This window comes from Pteropus medius, unplaced genomic scaffold (genome assembly GCF_902729225.1).
Source record: "Pteropus medius unplaced genomic scaffold, Ma_sr-lr_union100, whole genome shotgun sequence".
Taxonomy (NCBI): Eukaryota; Metazoa; Chordata; class Mammalia; order Chiroptera; family Pteropodidae; genus Pteropus; species Pteropus medius.
Genome location: NW_024354875.1, coordinates 920,925 through 942,250, shown reverse-complemented (window position 1 = coordinate 942,250; position 21,326 = coordinate 920,925). Strand labels below are relative to the sequence as shown.

Below are 21,326 nucleotides of genomic sequence, written 5' to 3'. Positions count from 1 at the left end.
GATGCTGATCCTGCCAGGAGATGTCAGAGGAGGTGGGCATGTGACAATCACAATACACCGGGCTACCTGTGGTTACAGAAGGTCCCCACTGCCGAGGAAGTGCTGCAGGGGAGAGAGAGGTGTGTATGCCTAGGCCGGTGGTGGGAGAGGCGCTCCTGCAACAGCCATAAAGGTTTCACAAAGCCGCTGATTTTCAAACTGTGAGTAGAAAATGTCTAGGCAGACAGAAGTGGGCGGAGACGGCGTTCCAGGCCCAGGCCAGGAGAAGCATGGAACTCTCAAGGGACAGTATGTAGATTGGAATCGCTGGGGTAGGAGTTGCAGGGGGCCCCAGGAGGTGAAGTTACAAGGAGAGGCCTGGAGTGGCAGGCTAGAGAGCTTGGACTTTGTCTTAAGGGTAAGACATGGCGTCCTTTGACTAAGACAGAAAATCACCTTAGCAACCACGTGGTTGGAGAATAGGTAGGCCACAGGCAGGAATTCATCATCGGTACCAGAGTCCTTCCCCTCAGTCTTTGCTGCTTGAGGCTCTGTCACCATGGAGAACGACCAGCGTTTCCCAGCTGGACCCCAGGAAAACTGGAGCAATTGGGGTCTTCAACCTGCTGCAGGATGGACGTCCTGAGCACAGAGCATCTCACTTTGCCCCAGATTTCATCCCCTCCCAACCTCGCAGTCCGTGTCGCACAGCGGACTATTTTCTTTGCCGTCTCCCTGAGAGCGTTGGCACCAAACATGGAGGGCCCAGGCTTCTCGGCGCCTCTGAAGGTGTTTGCCCTCCCTTAGTAGCAGGACGAGCAAAAGCTCAAATTACTGAACTTAGCTCAGCTGCTGGGGAACGTAAAAGCAATGTGTCCTCATGTAGAAGGGACTGCGGATGTTCATTGGGTGGAGTTTGGTCGGAAGATGTAAAAGTCTGGAGAATAAGAAAGAAATCTTACCCAGAATAATTTCCGCTCCAGAACTCTGCTGCTGGTTTAGGAGATTATCAGAAAATATCCCGAGGGAGACAAAGGTGTTCACACTTGAACAGTGGAAGATGGAGAGGAAAAGACTCATTCGGGAGAGATAGAGAATAAAACCCACGGGGTTTGGGGGGCGCGGGAGAGAGAGTGGGTCACGGAGAGTAGCAAAGGTGTGTTCTGATGCCAGAAGTGTGTCGGGGGGTTGTTTATTTGCTTGTTTATTTAACTGGGGATCGGGTGCTGCCCTCCACGGGGATAGGAAACACAGGTATGGGAGCAGGTGCGGGAGGAAAATGCTGACCTTTGTCTTCTGCTTTGCAAAGTTTGAAGCGGGCATGGGCATCAAAGCAAGGTGTCCAGAGGGCAGCGTCGTAGAGGGACCTGGAGTCGCGGGGAGCGGGGAGGCGGGGCCAGGGACGCAGATGCAGACGGGACTCCCGTGCCGGTAGCAGTGCAGAGCCCAGCGAAGGCGGCTGGGGGCAGCGGGCAGGGGGAGGAAGGGAGCACTGCGCGGAGGGCGAGGCGCGCCTACGGGGAAAGGAGCCCAGGAAGCGCCGGTGCCGGGGACCCCGGCGTGTCCCCTAGATTCGTGTCCAGAACGCATGCATGTATGGCGTGTGGTATGTTACCTGACGTGTGGCCGTTTCTGTGTGCACCGAAGAAACAAGGGTTCCATGCCAGCACGTTACCACGGTTTATTCTAAGGCGTGGCGCCCCCAAAGGTCTGCATTCTCATGCTGTGGTTTGTTATCACCCAGCATTTCTACAGTGAGCGTGTAGTATTTATACTTTAAAAATGTCACGTTGGGTTGGGAAGCGAAAGGACGGTAAGATTGACGACGAAGTGTGAACCATTTCGAGAACCCTCTCGGAGAAGTGAGGGGAGCCCCAAGGGGGACGGAGGTCCGGATCGGGGAGGGGAGTGTTGTTAATTGTTTTTAAGACCGAGAGACTGGCCTTGTGGTTGTGGTCTACAGGAAAGGTATGGGCCAGCAGCCCAGGTAGCTAACTCAAAAGTGCTTTGGTAGGGAGGGGAGGATCAAAAGCCCAGACAGAAGGCTTTGGGCAGGGAGGACACTTGTCATGAGATATCAGGGGACAGAGGCACATAGGTAAGCAGCAGGGAAGGGGAGAAACTGGCCGAAGGAAAGGGCTGGAAGGGTGCTTGGGAATGTTTGAGTCTGACATTCTCATTTTCCCTGTAAGAAAAGTGGAGATTTTCCGCTGAGAACAAGAGGGAAGGCAGTTGGGTCGGAGGTTTGAGGGGAGTAATAAAGCGTTGGAAGAGTCTGAAGGGCAGAGAGGAAGGAACTAACCAAAGGCGAGCGGAAGGGCTGCCGCCTCCGCTGAGGTAAGAGCCGAGACCCGCTCAGCGATCACCTCCACACAGCACGGGGACTGTGTCCATCACCGCTCAGCTCTGAACTGTGAAAGCAGGAAAGGCAGACGGCAGGACCATCGTGGGATGACTGCTGAGTTAGGACGGCGAAAGTGGGGGAGTTCGAGAACTCTGAAGGATTATCCACGTGGTCCACAATGAGTGGAGAGGCTAGGGAGGGCAAGGCAGGACACGACCGGGGACAACTCTGCAGGCATCAGGGGATGCGTAAGTGTCCCCACAGCACTAATGACAGCCAGTAGTCACTCAGCTCCTGGAGGGACCTTTCTCATCTCCCCTGCCTTGGAGTCGCTCCAGACACCGTGGCACAGACCTCGTGAGCCGACAAGTATGTGTGGACTGCTCTGCTCCTGTCCAGGCAGGTCTCCCCCGAAATAACAGGGTTTGTATTATCTGGAGTGGCTGCCTGTCTCTCCAGCCCCACCTCCCATGGGGATCCCTGCTGTGCTGTGGACTTGACACCTGTGCCATGTGTCATGGAGCACACTCTCAGTGACCCCAGCAGAAATCAGGCTCAATTTATGAGAGGCCATGGCATGCCAAACCACAAATGTGATTGTGGTTCGTTCATTTTCCTTTGAAAGACAGAGAAATAGCCATCTATTGACAAAACTATGTGGACATAAAGACCATTTTCTCTGAATTCCATCTGAATTCTGCCCCAAGATCTAGTGAATGTTTTTTTTTAAAGGAATACCCTTTAAAATTTAAAGATGATTATAGCACCTGAAAAGTTTGAATGGTCAGCTTCTTCCTGAACTCTTAGGTCCTTTAGCATCAGACTATTGCAGCGTGAATTTTAAAATGATGTCATCTTTATAAGATACAGGATACCAAGCAGCATTTATGTGTAACCTGGGCGGCCAACGTGTGTGCCAGTAGTTTTTAGAGAGAGTAGCCAAAACAGTTTATTTTGTACTTATAATACTAGCTGCCTATGAAATCCTTATATAAAGATGTTTAAGTAGAAGTCTACTATGTATTTCATAAAATGTTCTATGTGACACAGTACACAGTAAACAGAAAAAATAGGCGATTCATTTCCTGGACCAAAGTCATTCATTCATTTGCAAACTAGGAGAGTCTGCTGTGTGTCAGGCGCTGGATAGAGACACAGGGACTGGAGTTGGTCCTCTTCCCTAAAAATCCTATGGTCTCGTGGAGGGGAGGGGCACAGAAAGAAGCAATTAGGATGAATGTGGTGAGAGCTATGGAGGGATCGTGAAAGAGCGGGGAGGGCGAAGTGGCTGAAGGTTTAGGACTGCTCAGATCTTTTTTGCAAGAATGGAGTGGGTGTTGGGGGTCGGGGAGTTTACAGAACACAGTATACACCCCTCCCCAGGGAAATCTGTACGAGAGCCATTAAGAGGTGGTGACGAGCTGAACCTTAAAGGATATGCCAAAGTTGACCAGATGCAAAACATCCAGGAAGGTGTTCCAGAAAGAGGGGACAAGAGCTGGAGCAGTGAGCAGCCCTGAGTGGCTCTGGTCAGGGCGCAGGAGAGGAGCGCTGGGGTGCAGGGGAACTGAGCCAGGTGACCAAAGACCCGGAAGACCGTGGGATGGCCGGCGAGCTGACTTTCATTGAGTATCTTCAGTAGTTTACTAAGAGGAAAACTGAGACTCAGAACTAGACTGGCTTAACTCGTGCTTGTCCAGGACATGGCAGACCTCTGGGATCAGACGCCCTGTCTGTCTAGCTTCATATATTCTGCTCTGTTCCTGCTCCGTGCTGGTGCTGAGTCTGGACTTCATTCTATTGGTTAGTGGTCTTTAGACAATGTTTTTTAATGGTAAAAGCCTTTTTGCAAATATGATCTTAACCCCAAACTCCAGTATATAAGATATAAAAACAGATCAGATTGTATTTCATTAGCATAAATTTCTTCCATATTTAAATATATAACACTTAGGAGATCGGGGCATGAAGACTGTGGTTTTCTTTTCAGTAAGCTCTTTTATTTTGCGAAGATAATACAGAGACACCCCACACCCTGTTCCCTGACCGTTAGCATCTTTCATCACCATGGCACATTTGCCATAACTAGGAAGATGACATTGGAACATTGCTATTAACTCAAATCCATACTTTAATTGGATTTCAGCAGCTTTTCCACAAATGTTTTCTTTCTGTTCCAGGGTCCAGTCCAGGGTACCACATTGCATTTTGTTACAATGACTTTGTTTCGACAAACATTAAAACATGAAGTCAGGAATTATGTTACATTCTCAAATGCTCAGCTTTGTGATTCACAATCAGATACTGCCTTGCACGCTTAGAACAAATGCTGTCTGTAAGAGAGGACATTAAGCCCTGCACTAACAAGCTGCAGGGTGAGCAGCCTGCTGCCAAAGTACAGTTGGTACAACTATCTGATAATGCACCCCAGAGAAGAATCCAAGAATGTACCCCCAACAAATTCAATTTAATCTAACTCACCTTGGACCGTCATGCCATATACCATGACCATGTGGCTTAAACAACACAGATTTTTCTTTCACAGTTCCGTAGCCTAAAAGTCTCAGATGAAGAGGGTACCAGCCAATTTGGTTCCTAGTGAGGACTCTTCCTGGCTTGGAGACAGCTGTGTCCTCACATGGCCTTTTTTGTGTGTGAGCAGGGCAGGGAGGGAGGGATGTTTCTTTCTTTCTCTCTCTCTCTCTCTCTCTCTCTCATTCTCACTTTCCTTCCTCCTTCTTTTCTCTCCCTCCCTCCTCTCTCTCTCTCTTCTCTCCTTTTCTCCTCCTTCCTCTCTCTTCCCCACTTCTTCTTTCTCTCTTCTCTCTCTCTCTTCTCTCTTCTCTCACTGACCCCCTTATGACCTCATTTAACCTTGATTACCTCCTAAAGACCCACCTCCAAATACAGTCACATTGGAGGTTAGGGCTTCAGCATGGGGATTTGGTGGGGGTCACAGTTCAGTTATCCAAGGCTGAAATTATTTGAAATCATTACAGTTCAGTCTTGAGAGAGTATGGTATTGAAACTTCTTCCATTTTGTTCAATGTGTTTATGCAGGTCAAACTGTATTATTTTGTAAAACACTTGCTACATGCAAGAAAATGTTAAATATCTAGATTGCATTTTAATACTCATTAAAAAATGGAAGAAAATATTAGTGTCATCTGAACAGATGGTGCAAAAGCTGTCACCAGATGTTTTCAGATGGTCATTAGATTTTACGCAGGTGTTAAAAAGATACAGCATCCTTCAGAATAATGCCAGGTAATTCCATGCAGTTATTAATTGTTACTGGTGTGGGCTGCGAGTTCTAGAATTTACTTTTCCATACCAGAGGTTGTTTGCCGAAACATGGTGCAGGTACAGACGCTTCACACAGAATAAGAAACCACTGGGGAGGTTTTGCTTTTGCTGACGTAGAACCTTAACTAGATGACTTTCCCTCGGCTAGTGCATTGTTGCCTCTCTTGTCTGTTCCTTCTCAGGTACTTAGCACAGGATTGTCTGCGCGTAACACCACACATCCGGGAAGCCTCTGCCTGTTGACTTGATGGCTGTCTGGCTGTCGATACTGCTTTTAGCTTGGAAGGTGGGGTGAATGATAATGCCATTGATCCAGAAAACTACGAGAGAAGGAATAGATTTAAAGGTGGGAGGGAGAGATGAAAGGATCTTCGGGAGACCCAGGTGGAGAGCTCATTTCACCTTTGGAATTTGAGAGAAAACAGGTAACATTCTGAGGTAGCTATAAGTCATCATTTGAAAATAAATCGAAGAGAATTTTTTTTAAAATTAAAAAGGGTATACCATTGAATCAGTTAATTATGGGATGGAAAGATCAATAAAGGGAGGAAATAATTTAGGCTTAAAACACTGTAAGATGAGTGCTTGGTTGACCACAGTGTTCATCTAGGAAACCGAGATTTATGAAGCTTTCGGTGCAATTTCATTGGAGTAGTCTGTTAACGTTCCAACATGTGATTCAGTCGGTTTTGTTATTTTCAATTACTGAAGCACTGATTCAGCAGTTTTACTCTGATGAAATCTCATCACAAGTTTATACTCAGCCCCTGGGTTCTTTTATTTTCCCCAGCTTTATTGAAGAATTGTTGATAAATATAATTGTATATATTTAAAGTGTACAATGTGATGATTTGCTGTACGTACACATTGGGAATTGATTGTCAAGATCAAGATAATTAACACATCTATCACCTCATGTAATTAACTCTTTTTTGTGTGTGTGGTAAGAGAACACTTAAGATTTACTCTCAGCAAATTTCAAGTACATAATATCCTATCATTAACCGTAGTCACCATGCTGTATTTTAGATCCTCAGAACTTATCCTAAAACTGAAAGTATGTGCCCTTTGACCTAAATCTTCCCATTTTCCCTCCCCTGGGCCCCTGGCAACCACCAGTCTACTCTCTGTTTCTATGAAATAGGCTTTTTTTTTTTTAAGATTCCACTTATATGTGATACTATACAGTATTTCTTTTTCTCTGTCTAGCTTATTTCACTTAGCGTAATGCCCTCCAGGTTCATCCATGTTGTCACAAATGTCAGGGCTTCCTTCTTTTTTATGGCCGAATAATATTCCATTGTGTGTGTGTATGTATCTCACAATTTTTAATCTGTTCATTCGTCGACAGACACTTAGGTTGTTTCCATGTCTTGGCTATTGTGAATAACACTGTAATGAACGTGGAGATGCAGATATCTCTTTGAAATACTGATTCCATTTCCTTCGAATGTACACCTAGAAGCGGGATTGCTGGACCACATGGTACTTATATTTTTCATTTTTGAGCAGGCTCCATACTGTTTTCCATAATGGCTGCACCAATTTACATTCCCGCCAATAATGTACAAGGGTTCCCTTTCCTCCACACGCTTGCCAACATTTGTTATCTCTTGTCTTTTTGATCATAGCCATCATAACAGATGTGAAGTGGTGCAGAAATTGAGAAAGCAGTTCCACTTAATAACAGCATCGAAAACAGTAAAATGCTTAGGAATAAATTTAACCAAGGAGACGAAAGACCTATACACTGAAAACTATAAGACATTGATGAAAGAAAATGACAAAGACACCAATAAGTGGAGAGATATCCTGTTCTTGGATTGGAAAAATTAATACTGTTAAAATGTCCATGCTACCCAAAGTCATCTACAGATTCAGTGTAATCCCTATTAAAACGCCAATAGAACTTTTTACAAAAATAGAAAAAAACTATCCTAAAATTCACAGGAACCACAAAAGACCCTGCAATCTTGATAGCCAAAGCATTCTTGAGAAAGAACAATGCTGGAGGCATTACATGTCTGATTTCCAAATATATTACAAAGCTATAATAATCAAAGCAGCATGGTATTAGCATAAAAACAGACACATAGACGAATGGAACAGAATAGAGAGCCCAAATATAAACCCCTGCACATACGGTCAACTAATCTTTGACAGGGGTGCCAAATGGGGAAAGAGCAGTTTCTTCAATAAATGGTACTGGGAAAATGGGACAGCCACATACAAAAGAATAAAACTGGAACCCTGACTTATATCACGCATAAAAATTAATTCAAAAAGAGACTTAAACATAAGACTGTGGGTTCTTAAGTGTACAGTTCAATAGTTATATCCAAGAGTAGAAGTCATTCTTGAGTGTAGAGCTTCAGTCTTAGGGTATAGTCCAATGTAGTTGCTTTCGTTACTATCATGTATTTTTCCCTCTATTACCGATTCTCCTTACCTTTCTGGTTTACATTTCCATTTGACTCTAGAGGCTCATGGAAAAGTGTCAGATAGTGTGGTCTTTCTGAGTCTTCAGGGAAAAGAGCTGCCTCCATCTTCAGCTTGCTCTGGAGATGCAAGCTGTTCACCAGAACTCTGCCCTCTGGGCTGCTTCTAAGCCATGGGAAACTCCTGTGGGTTGGAGCAAGGTGCTCATTGGCCTGTTGTCTGTTTGCAGGTGGTCCCCATGCTTCCCAGGCCGCTGTGTGAAGAGCTATGCAGCCTCAACCCCATGACCGACAAACTGACCTTCTCTGTGATCTGGACGCTGACTCCGGAGGGCAAGGTACCAACTTAACTTGTGCCCACTCCATTCGGCAAGGCCCTGTTAAGCCCCTGCTGTGTGCCTGGCATTGGGCTGGAGTCCCGTGGCGGGGGAGGATGAGAGTGGTACGGGGGTGGTGCCAGCTCATCTAAGAGGCAAGACTGACCCTACACGATTAGAAACAAGTTACTTGTTTCTTGTCTATTATCAGATGAAGGAAGAAATTGTGCAGAGTCATGTGGGGCGGGACGGTGCAGGAGGCTGGGTGTGAGTGACGAGGAATGTGATTGGCAGTGGCAGGAGGAGCAGCCTGAGCTTCAGCGGGGACAGCAGGCCCTGTTCGAAGGAGGACATTCAGGGGAAGGATGGCGAGTGTGAGTAGGCGGGGTGGGGGCAAACTCCGGGGAGCCGCGAGTGAATTGTAGATGAAGTGTCATGAGAAAGATGACATTTAAAAGATTGGTGCTACATCTTCGTGCAGGATGACCCGGCACGAGGCCGTGCCGTAATCAAGGCTCAAGGTGATGAAACCACAGGGTGAGCACAGAGAGGAGAAGAATGTCAACAGGCATTCCCTAAATAGAGGGACTAAAGGAGATGAATGAATGAAAGCCGACTCTAGGAAAAACTAGTCCCCTCCCCCAAACAGAAACAACTCTAAACATTCAAAAACAGGGCAATGATCCAGTAAGCTATGGAGCTGACTCAGTGGAACGTTATGCAGTTACTAAAGCTGTCACAAAGACCATGTAAGAACATGGGAAACGTTTATGCTTAAAATTAAATGAAAGTGAAAAAAAAAGATATTTAATTATAAAGAGGTTCCAAATAAAGATGAAGGATCAAATACCCACATTTGCTTTCATTCCCTCCCAAAACCTCACTAAAGCAACAGTGAAGAGATTTTTTTAAAAAAAGACATAAACCCACAAAGACAAAGAGAATGGGAGAGGAGACAACGGCAACAGAATTTTGGAAGCTGGGGAGCAGATGGATGAGTGGTAACTGACTTAGCAGTCCTGGGAAAGTTAAATCCTGGGCCAACAGACAAGAACGCCAAGAAACAACCCAGTTTACACAGCAGAACCCTAACGAAACTCAGAAACCTGGTAACTCTGTGAAGTAGGGGAGAGGTGGGTGAAGAGAGGACTAACTCTATCGATTGAAAGTTTATTTTAAAAGATTGCCCTTCCCACAGCTTAGAAGAAGATCAGAAATTTATTCTCCGGACAAGATAAAGGATGTCTGAACCAGGGGACAACAAACACACTTGATGGTGGTGGTCCCTTGGGGAGGCTGAGTGCATGTTGGCATAGCAAACGTTGAGTCCCAGCTTTCTCTTCCCAGCCAACCCCAGAATCCTGGTAGCCAAGCCTATAACCCTGAGTCAGGAAATGGGAAAATCCTTCTCTGAGGAATCTGAATAGTGAAGAAGATTTAAAGAGAATAACCTCCAGCGTTTCCGAACCAGCAGCCCAGCTGTATCTCTGTACAGCAAAGCTTACAATCAGCTCCATTCACGCAGCAGAGCTTGTTAGGATCTCACTAAAAATCGACCTTTTAGCATTTCACTTTCATATATGAAGAGACAACCAAGAGGGAAGCCTCTAGCATGATGTAGGAAACCAAAGCAAACGAACAGAAAAAAGCAACTAGGACAGAACAGACTGTAGAGGGAAAAGGAACTATTATTTTTGTCCTCAGAGAATTGTTCTTAAAAGAAAATATCTGTATCACAAGATCTGGACACTTTAGAATAGAAACATTCAGAGGAGGAAAAAGAGCTCTTAGAAATTACAAACATCATAGAAGAAATAAAGAAGATTCAAACTTTTGGTTGCCAAATAGGGTTGAATTGTCCCAGAAAGAGATAGAAAGTGTAAGAAAATTATAGACCTGTCCACGATATCCACTATTTGCTCAATAAATAATTCAGAAACAGAAAACTAAGAAAACAGGAGGGAAAGAAATAATTCAAGGAAATGACCCATTACTGGAGGATGTGACTTTTCCGATTGGAAGGGCGCACTACCCAGCACTGTGGTAGAGACACATCATAACATTTCGGAACACCAAGGACACAGAAAAGACCCTATGGATGCCCTAGAGGGGGGGAAAAAGTCACATACAGAAGATCAGAACTCAAAATAACTTAAGACTTTTCCGTCATAACCCTAGAAGCTAGATAACAGTGAAGCAAAGCTTTCTAATTTCTGAAAGACTATGATTTCTGTGCTAAAATTCTGTACCCAGCTAAGCTATCAATAAAATGTGAGAGCACCAAAGGACATTTGCAGACATGCAAGTCCTCAAAAATATGTACCTCTCATATAACTTTTCTCAAGAAACTACCAGAAGGTGTGTTTCACCAGAATTAAGGAGTAAATCAGGAGGAAGACATGAGATTCAGGAAACAAATAAACCAAATCACACAAGAAAGAAGTGAAAGAATCCTAGATCACGAGTCGGCAGACTTTTCCTGTAGAGGACTAAATGGTAAATGCTTTCAGCTTTATAGGCCATTCGGTCTCACTCACAACTACTCAAGTTTGCCATTGTAGCAGGAAAGACAATACATCCATGAGTAAGCATGGCTGTGTTCCAGTAAAACTTTACTGAAAAATAAGTGGTAGGCTGGATTTGGCCCACAGGCCTTAGTTTGCTGGCACCTGGCCTAGGTGATGGCGAAGAAAGTTGCTAGGGTACCAGCTCAACATGATATAGAAGGCAGCTGATCCAAATGGGAGCAGGTCAGAAGGCTCTAGGAGAGACGTCTTTGAGAGAATAAAAGTTAAAACATCCATGTGCTGAATTTCTTGGGAGATGATTTAGACCAGCCATTATAAAACTCTTTGGCCTCAGGTCCTGTTACACTAAACTATTATTGAGGACCACAAAGAGCTTTTCTTATTGTGGATTTTGAAATTAAAACTGATTCAATTTTAAACATTTACATATTCTAATTAAGATAATAATAAATCCGATTCATTATATGATAACATGAATAACAATTTATGAAAAATAACTATATTCTCTAAAACAAAATCAGGAGAGAAGCTCGTTTTCTTTTTCGTAAATCTCACGTCTGTCTCAGAGAAGAAGTTAAACTGGGTTCTCATAGATGCTTCTATATTCAGTCTGTTGGGATAAGTTCATTTGGTTGAAGCATGTGAAGAAAATCTGGCTTCAGACCGATATGTAATTGGAAAAGAAAGGAGCGTTTTAATAGCTTTTTCAGATAGTTGTGGACATTGTCGTACATCCTCATACAACACCGGAATTCGACAGTAGTTTCTTAAAAGTTCATTGCAGTCTAGAATCTGAAACCATATCTGCTATGGACTGCTTCGTGTCTCCCCCTGCCCCAAATTCACATGTCGAAGCCCTGAACTCCAGTATGACTGTGTTCCGAGGTGGGGCCTCAGGGATATAATTAAGGTTAAAAGAGGTCATGAAGGTGGGGCGCTGATCTGATGGGATCAGTATCCTTAGAAGAAGAGACCAGAGAGCTTGCTTTGCTCTCTCTCCCTGCCACGTGCGGACGCCGTGAGAAGGTGACCATCGGCAAGCCGGGAAGAGAGCTCTCATCGGGAGCGGAATTGGCCGGCGCCTTGACCTTGGACTCCCAGCCTCCAGACACCTTGGAAATCAATGGCTGTTGTTTAACCCACCCAGTCTGTGGTGTGTGGTTATGGCGGCCCTTGCCGACGAATACAGTACCAGTTGGACTCTTTTTACTGTGTTACATTAAAAAGGATTGGTCTGTTTACACTTTGAATGGATCTTTTAGCCATGCAGGAATTTTTATCATGTATTTAGAAATTTAGATCACCTAGAAAATGTTGGCTTATTATGCTATTCTTCTACATGTGGACATATCTCACTAAATGATATCAGGAAGGCACATTTGTCAACACCACTACCAATCTGAGACAAGGCTTTAAGTGTTAGGAAATGCTGACATGTGTATTATGTGTCAGATACGAGGTTCCAGAATTCTGATTTTTGTGAAACCTCGAATTTTATCATTGGCAATAAATGATGTCAGTTGTTCTCCATGAAATGCCAAATAACCATAGTTCATGTGTCAGTTGTTCCTCCAAGTATAAATGGTGTTCCGTTAAAAAAAATAAAAAAGCCATCAGTTCAGCTCACGACTCAGTTATCTGAATGCTTTTCCTCCAGATAACCATCATACTTCAGCATGCAGCATAAGTGCAAAACACGAGTACTCAAGGGTTGAGACAATAACGTTAGTAACTTTTACTGTTTCATCGAAAACATCCTCAAGCGAACTGGCTTTTTTCCCTGCGAGTGTGAGGTGCTGAGGGGGGCCCCGGCCGCTGTGCCCGTCGTCGCCGTTGCCTCGTTCACGCCAAGGCGGCGGCAGCTTTCCACATCCGTGCTCGCGTTCCGTCGCTGTAAATGTCAGCACACGGAGAAGGGCCCTTGCTGCCGTAGCATTGTTATGAAAGTAGCTTTGGCCTCGTTGGTCCCTGAAAGGGCCTCAGGGACCCCCAGGAGTCCACACTTTGAGAACCACCATTTTAGGCAGTTGGCGGAAAGTTTGGGGTGGAGTGATGCACAGAGTATACAGGAAAACCAAGCAAATTCAAAGAAGACAGTTATATTAATTCCAGTGAAAACAGAAGTTATGTAGGAAAGAAAAGGAACAGTATTTATGTAACCATAATAATTCATTCCGACAGTTTATGATGTAACTTTATTGGGAGGATGAGGGGCTGGAGTGGTGATGTAGGTTTGATTGGGGGAAGGGAGTATATGTGGAAAGAAAAATGAATTCTCTTCTTCTATAGTGAAAAGTTTGTGAATAATGCTTAAAATGGAAAAATCAAGAAGTAGCAGTCGAGCAGGTTATATAGAATTATGGAAGTAATATCAGAATAATCTGATCTGCTAAACAGGTGCAAGCGATCGCCCTTTGGGAGGGCTAGGGAGACAGAGGGACAGGGCTGCTGCTTTTTATAACAAGCCTTTAAAACTTTTTGACTGTGTGAACTACTTCATGGATACTTTAATTTTTTAATTTTTATTTTGAAAAATTTCACACGTATCTGAAAGTAAAGAAAATAGCACAATACACCCACCATCCCTGTCTCTGAGATTCAACTACTATCAACATTTTTTTCTTTGCTAAAGTACTTTAAAACAAACCACAGTCATCATGTCATTTTTGATATGTAACTAAACAATTTGGACATTTTCTTATATAACTGCAATGCCATTAGCACACCTAACAATAATAGTGAAGCCTTGGTGTCATATCCAAAATCCAGTCCAAATTACATTTCTCAATTGTCTCTCATTGATTTCTCAGAACTGGAATCAAAACAAGTTATGCACATTACACTTGGTTTCTACGACTCCTGTATATCTTATCTGATAATAAATTTCTTTGTAAGAGTCAAAAAGCAAACACAGTCTGAAATACAAAGAAGGAATTGTGAAGACAGCATGCCAGCAGTCATATTTGGTGGGGGTGGCAACATGCATGGGGAAAAAATGAATGGAAAAAGACCAGAAGGAAATAAAATAGCATGCCAATAGTGGTTGTATTTGGGTAGTAAGACTATGAGTAATTTTTTCTACTTTTTTGTATTTTCTAATGTTTTTTGAAAACTTATTACTTTTATATTTTTATAAATGCTCATTTTTGCAAAAGTTTAACGAAATAGAAAATAAAATCCCATAGAAGGAAACTAACTTGAGTCAACAGAAAAGAACTTTGAATCTAAATTACACCCGCCAGGGTCAGACCCGAGGAATAAAAAGCTGCCTGATCTAATGAGCTTCTAGAATATGAGGGTCATAAAAGAAGCACTAGAAAGAGGCACTCTGCAAGCCCGGTTGGTCTTCAGGGTTTCTGTTGGAGGCGGTGTCCAGGAACCAAGCTTTCCGGCATGAGGGGGCTGCAGAGCAGGTGCGAAGTAGGTGCGGGGTCCAGGAGGGGACGCTAGGCCTCTCTCAAACGAAGCCAAACAGGAAGTGCGAGGGTTTGGGCTAGGAACAGTTGTGGGGCCATTAACCACGCTCCTTCTACTGTGCTCATCCAGGCACCCTGCCCGTAGGTGGACCTGGTTGATTCGTCCCGGGATATAGTGACAGATGAGTATCTCCTACAGTCGAGATGCATGAAATAGGGGGTGCTGAGGACAGGGGACAGGTGGGAGGGTCAGGGAGCCAGAGTAGGCCATTGAGGAGCCGGGCGGCCCTGCATCAGGAGCCCGAATGAGTGAGGAGAGTGGCCAAAGCCTGAGGCTGGGTTTGTAGGTAGTGGTGGCTTCCTGGACTTCGGAGCCCGGGCAGGGCCCACAGCATCACACCACCGCTGCCGCGACGTGCGGCCGGTCTCACCCGGAGCCGACGTGGAGAAAGTTCTGTATTTTCCCTTCACCTGCTGGGATGTCCTCCTTTCTAGAGCAGGCACGATCAGCTGTAGAAAGGCTGTTCCAAGCTTTTCGAAATACCCACTAGAAAATCTTGGTCGTATATGCTTTCCTTAAGCCAGTGCCCAGATTTTAAGATCAGTAAACGCCAAAGGATCTGTGTTTGGCATCTTTCTCACATACTGGTGGTGAGAACATTGTTCTCTGATCTAGATATTTGTGACTATATGTTGTTGTAAGGGTAAACAAACCCAGTCAAATCTTGCGCTTTGTAAGATCCGACACTGGTGCCACAAGAGCCACTTTGACTACGTCAGTCCAGTGACTTCGTTGTCTCCTGGATGCCTCTGGCACTTCTGTCTCGCTTGGCACTAGGGTCCTGCAAAACGGAGACCCCGTCTATGTGCCCTGCTCCCCAGAGGCATCAGAATTTGAAGTCGCTTTCGTAAAAACACCAACCTTACACTTTAAAGGTCAAAACCAATGAATCGGACTTGATGACCAAGTCCTGTAACCTTGAAACCATAATATCTCAGGGCAGAAGTCAGAATAACAAAAGAAGTGTCTCATGATTACAGTAGCTACCCCCAGCCTCTTCTGCAATGTCCCCGACGTGTGCTGTCTGCCTCAGGATGCGACAGCAGACTCCAGAAGCTGCCGGTTCCAGCCTCCGTCAGTGGCAACCTCACTGCAGCCATCTGCGCAGGGCAGAAACCACGGGGTCATCACCGGCTTGGCCTTTCTCCCACCACCCATGTCCACCAGGAAAGCACCTTAGCGTCACCTCTGACGACCTCCAGGTTGCTTCCTTTCTTGCCGCGATCAGCACTGTCACCCAGCTCAAGCTGCCGGGCCCTGCCTGGACCGCTTGGGCTTTCTGACTCCTCCTGGCTTCATCTTCTCGTGACACGGCAGTCAGGGTGGTCCTTCTAAATCAGACAGTAGGTCTTGTCTCTGCTTTTTAGAAATTCTCCAGTCTCATTCAGAAAAAAAAATCTAAACCGTCTTCTTTGCTAGAAATGCATGGACTGCAGCGTCTGCTGGGGCCTAGAGTCTCTTCTCATTTCCAGGAGCATCTTTGCTCTGGGAAAAGCTGGCTTTTGTTGTATGGCCGAACTCTTTACTCTGTGGCAACTGCCCAGCCCAGCTTCCATGAGGTCAGACTTTGCTAAGTACCATCTCACTAGACTTTGAGTCTTAAGCCTTTAGACATGGATCCGATCCTGGCTGCCACTTAGAAGTCTGTGTAACTTCACAGACCCCTGGCCTGTTTTCTCAACTGTATGTTAAAGAGATTGTAAGAAGTAGCCATGCAGGGAACAGCCTGGTACTCTGAAGTGCTGCCCGTGACGGTGGTGGTATTTCCTGTCCAGCTGGTAAGGGAAGGCAGGTCGTGGGGTGTGGGGTGTTCCTCCTTTCTAATCAGGACTGTTTCTAGTCATGTGCCTGCAGGAGGCGTCAGCACGGTGTTTAACCTGCTGTCCTCAGCGGTGGTGCCCTAGAGTGTACGCAGGAAGCTTGCCGCCTGCAGAGAGAGGGTGACCCAAGGCCTGCGAGTAAGCCCAGGAGAGGGGAAGGGTGGGATCTTCTCTCCGAAGGGTGTTGTTTATGAAGCTCCTCGTGGCTTTTTTCCTTTTTCCATGAAAAACTCTTGGTCCTTTTGTCTTCTGCCACGGGCCCTGGTTATGGACGGGGCGTTGATGTGAATAGTTTCCAAATTGGAAATTAACGAGGTGTTCTGTCCAGCGAGGCTTCCTCCCGTACCGTGAGGCCCCTGCCCCTGGGAATACCCGCTCCGGGTTTGTGTTTTCCTGCTGCCCGCCTGCGTAAGGCTGTGCTGGGCATCCCTGCTCCCCTGCCGCCTCCCCGCAAGGTGGTTGCAGACTCGTTTTCCTGGCCTAAGATATTTTTTGCTCCACGTGTCAGCTCGATTCCCGGAATCACCGGATCGTGTTAAAACAGGATGGGTTCTGCCGCCTGAGGCCACTGTCACTGGGCCAGGAAGTTCTCCCTGGATCTTCAGAACCTTCACTTCAGCCTTTATGTGTTCAGACAGAAGGCCGGTACAGGTCTTCTGGGATGCAGGCATTGCAGGAAACGTCTCATCCGCCCCGTGGTCTCGCATCCGGTCGTGTCTGTGGGTGCTGTTGATATGGGTGTTGACAGATAAGGAAGTGGGCTAAAGGTGCCCCTTAGCAAGAGTGGCTCGCACCGAGGCGGAGTGGCCAGCACGTGTCGTCAGCCGTCTGGTGAGGAGTGGCGGACTTCCAACGTGCCAAGTCACAGGTGATACGTTTTAAGAAGTCCTCAGGATGAAAGGTGGCCCCTGGTCGGGGCTCAGCACTGCCATCAGAAGGTCCAGAGGGAGCAGCAAGGCTGTTTAGAGCAGGATACGCTGGGCTGGGGGTGGCAGGGTGTCCAGGAACCTCCTGGAACTGACTGCAGAATTTTGTGCATAGATATTTCAAGGGAGAAGGCGTGGCCCTTTCATGAGGTTTTTAAAGGATTCCTTAACCCAGCAGTTTACATGAAAACGGATGCCCAGTCATGGTCCGAGGCCGCCTGGCCTGTGTGTGCTGGTTACCCTGTGTAAGTGCGCGGTGGTTTCCTGTGTCCTCTAGGAAAAAGGCCTCAGGAGGCCAGATATCCTGTGACCTGGATGCCTGAGGGAGTCTGCGAGGCTACTTGTAAAGTTTGTGAAAGAGAGGAATGGACTAGAGTGGAAACGAAAGTTTTCCTAAGCACGCTAAAGACAGCCTGTCAAGCAAAATGTGGGTACACAGAAGGGGGAGGAGTGACTTGGTTTGGAATGAAATGGAGAAAAGGAAACAAGCTAAATCTCCAGGGGAAAACTCTGTGACCACAAGAACGAATAGGTCGCAGCCTGTCATTCTAGAAGAGGCTGGAGCAGCTCCATGAGCGGGGAGTTTTCAGGAAATGTGGCTGTGATAGGACAGGCCCGGGCCGGCCTGAAAGGGGCTCTTCTGGAGACCTGCGTGTGACACTCCCCCGGCACTGTCGGGGAACACCTGGACGCAGCCCTGCCAGTTTCTCCCGCCTCAGCAGGAGGGTCACGAGCACCATGTTTGAGTTGTCTGTATTTTTAGAGAGCAGTGTTTCGTGGCATAATCCAGAAGGTACAGTTGGAGGATTTTTATTTTAAGAAAAATTAAAGTCTATTATCGCAGATTCAAGACTCTATAATAAGGCTCTTGGCGCCATGTCAAAGAAACGTGCGAGCGGCTGGCACCCTTCTGTTCCTGGGCGTCTTGGCTGCCATTTTCAGAGTATGGGCTCTTCCTCCAGGGGAAGCTGAGGGCATCGGAGGCGTCTCTCTAGCCTTCCAGAGTGGAAGCCGTCTTCCCTAGAGGCTTTGAGATGTGGACCGCTCCTCCGCTCCGGGCTCTCTCCCCTCCCCCTCCCGGAACACCTGTGGGCCCTTCAGGTGCCTCTTTGGGGAACCATCCTTTCTGAGGCTGCGCACAGAAAGGCTGGTGCAGAGGAAGGGCCGGTGTTTGCAAGCCCAGGCTGAGATGCCACTGCGGACGTGCTCCCTCGCTCAGGAGTCACACTTCCCATTCCACCTTCCTCACGCCCTGGAACCCCACTCCGCCCCCCTCGTTCTCTGCCTTGTACTTGACTCCATAGGTTGGGACTCTCTGATGTGGGTGCTCTCTCGCTTCTTCTTCCTCTCAAGTTCGTCTTTCTCGACTCCCCTTCGCCCCTGCCTCCCCTCCACGCCCTTGTTCCTCTCTCATGGATGGGTCACCTCCTGGGGTCCCTTGGTTCTCTTGCATCCTCAGTCTTTTGTACTGGCTTCTTCCCCTCACCCCGCAAACAACAGCATCCCCGTCCTGCCATCCTGGAGGCCATCGTCCGCACGTTACCGCCACTGCTAGCCATCCACCTACTCCTAACCCGTAATTTCCCAGACGTTTTCACACATGACACGCACAGAAGCGTGCCGTTTGACTAGCACACGGGTGTGTGTGAGAGGCCAATGGAAGGCAGAGCCCTGGCTGCCCATGGCAGCACCTCTGTCCTCTGTCCGCAGCACACACCCGAAATCTTTGCAGGTTGACTCCATCCGCCCTGCGCCATACCCCCCACCGCCCCCCCCAAATAGCCTTCCTCAGGATCACCGCTAAGCAAATGCTGAATGCAAGGACTCGTGCTTTGTTTTCATCCTCCTCGCCGTCCAGGTGGCATTCGACATAGACCAGTGGTCAAGAGCTTGGACCCTGGGGCTGGACTGCCTGGGTTCATCCCGGCTTTGCTGTTCTCCGACAGACCCCTTCATCTGTCGGTGCCTTAGTTTCCTCATTGGCTGAATGAGGATAATAAATACTAACCTCACAGGGTCGCCGTGTGATCGCATAGCTGCTCTGTGGGAAGTGTACAAACAGTGCCCGCCTCGTCCGGGTGCTGCGTGAGTGCCTGCGGCTGCTCGCGAGTACCCCTTTCCTGAAGCCCCTTCCCCTGCCTTTCCTCACCTGCTCCGGACTCTTCTCCCGTCTCTTCGAGCTCTCTCGTTTGATTTCATCCTCCAGCTCATCTTTGTGTTCCCTAACGTGGAGGAGGTGGTGGACAAGGCAGCCTTGTCTTACTCGCCTTCCCCTTTTTTGTTTTTTCTCTCTCTCTTTCTCCCTCTCCCCCCGCTCCCTTCCCCCGCTTCCTTCCTTCTGGTTGCTGAGGCCGGCTCCCTACTCCCACACTAGCCATCGCCCCAGGCCCCATACATAGCCCCAACCAAATCTCCCCGCTGCACCTCAGACTCAGGAGTCCCCCAAATATTTTAATGTGTATTCTGTTGTTTTAAAAGTAGTAAATGCTCATTATAGATGTATAGATGACTCGAAAAGATAAAATACAAGTCAGTGGTGTCTGCTTTGAGCCCGATGGGCCGCCGCATGGGCCGAGTTTTCCCAGGGAACGTTCGGCAATGTCTGGAGACAGTTTTGGTTGTCATCTTAGGGGTCGTGGAGAGGTGTTACTGGCATCCAGTCGGTAGAGTTCAAGGATACTGCTAAACATTTTACGACGCACGGGACAGCCCCCGCTACGAAGGATTAGTCAGCCAAACAGCGCTGAGGTGGGGGAGCCTGTTCTGGACTTTGGTCTCTCCATAAATGCCCCAAATAGGACGAGTTAGACTTGGCTTTCTCTTTCGACCTCCATCCTGCTTCCCCACCTGCGTTCTCTGTTTCTGTCGGTGGCCCCACCTTCCCCCTCACCCCACATCCGATCCATTACGAAGCCCACAGCTTCCCCACCTGTCACACCTTCGGCATCTGTCCCTAATTCTCTCTTCCACTTTTGACACGGATGGCCACTCAGCCAAACTAATAAAAAAGCCTCCGACAGGCCCTTCACTTTGAGTTTCCTGCTTGACCTTGGCTGTGCCACCCGTGTACTTGGAGGCCTTCCGTAGACTCCATGCCTGCCACGTCCACGTCCCGGGTCAGTCTTTGTGCCCAGCCAGAACCTAACACCATTCTGAGCAAAAAAAAAAAAAGTCAGTGCCCAGGAACTCTCTGGAGAATGTGTATGGATGAAAGATTGCATGTAAGAAAAACCTGGAAAAAATTCTCCTCGCAACAACCTCACAGTCTGTGCATCTTTGCAGATCCTGGACGAGTGGTTTGGCCGGACCGTCATCTGCTCCTGCACCAAACTGAGCTACGAGCATGCGCAGAGCATGATCGAAAGCCCGACTGAGAGCGTCCCTGGGGCGGAGCTGCCCCCCATGTCCCCGGAGCACACCCGCGAGGAGGTCCACCAGGCCGTCCTAAGTCTGCACAGAATCGCAAAGGAGTTACGCAAACAGCGGTTTTCGGACGGTGCACTGCGTCTGGATCAGGTCAGTCACTTCCTTACTCAGTGCCACCGACAGATGCGACTCGTGCGTGAGACGCAGCATGGCAGGCTCGGGCCCCTCCCGCCGTCTCGCTTCCCAGTCGTCACACGGAGACAGTGCTCTCTGAGGCAGGCAGGGACTAACTCCCACCCACCCGCCCCACGGCACGGGAGGCCTGATGACGTGAGTCAGGGCAAAAGGATAGTGTCTATGTGGGTGACTCTGTGACCAAAGCTCACGGCTGGTCTAACCTGCGTTCGACCCTCACCTCGGCGTCTACCTGTCATTCCTCTTAGTTGAGCTGGGAACAGGAAACATGGAAGTTTAGAAGGAGCTGACCAGTATCTGATCACAAAGCTTAAAGAAAAAAGTATTTCTTCGTATCCCTTGACTTCTAAAAAGAGTTATATGTTTGCCAATTCCAGATTAATATCTGAAGGAGCAGAGAACTGATGAGCCCATAGAATATTGGCTGTTGAAGAAAATGATGGCCCAGGATGGTCTTGGTGCTCTTGAGTATCACAGCCGGCCAGGGGCCCTCTGGGACAGAGGCAGGCGTCACTCAAACCTGGTCAGACTTCCATATCCAACAGCCAGTGACTGTTAAGATCCAGGAGTTCTGTCCTCGTTACTTGGCAGTAGTGCATCGTAGAGGAGAGTCTGTGTTCCATATCGTGC

The 21,326-nt window shown here is 47.3% G+C and overlaps 1 protein-coding gene across 5 annotated transcripts in view; it reads left to right on the top strand.

Moving 5' to 3' along the window:
- Window positions 1-21,326, top strand: part of DIS3L2 (DIS3 like 3'-5' exoribonuclease 2) — a 272,704-nt gene that overhangs the window by 183,591 nt on the left and 67,787 nt on the right. For all 5 annotated transcript variants that reach the window (XM_039855704.1, XM_039855707.1, XM_039855705.1 and 2 more), the window contains 2 exons: window positions 8,298-8,405; window positions 20,418-20,651. In XM_039855704.1, the coding sequence (XP_039711638.1) occupies window positions 8,298-8,405; window positions 20,418-20,651 (342 nt within the window). The remainder of the gene's footprint in view (window positions 1-8,297; window positions 8,406-20,417; window positions 20,652-21,326) is intronic.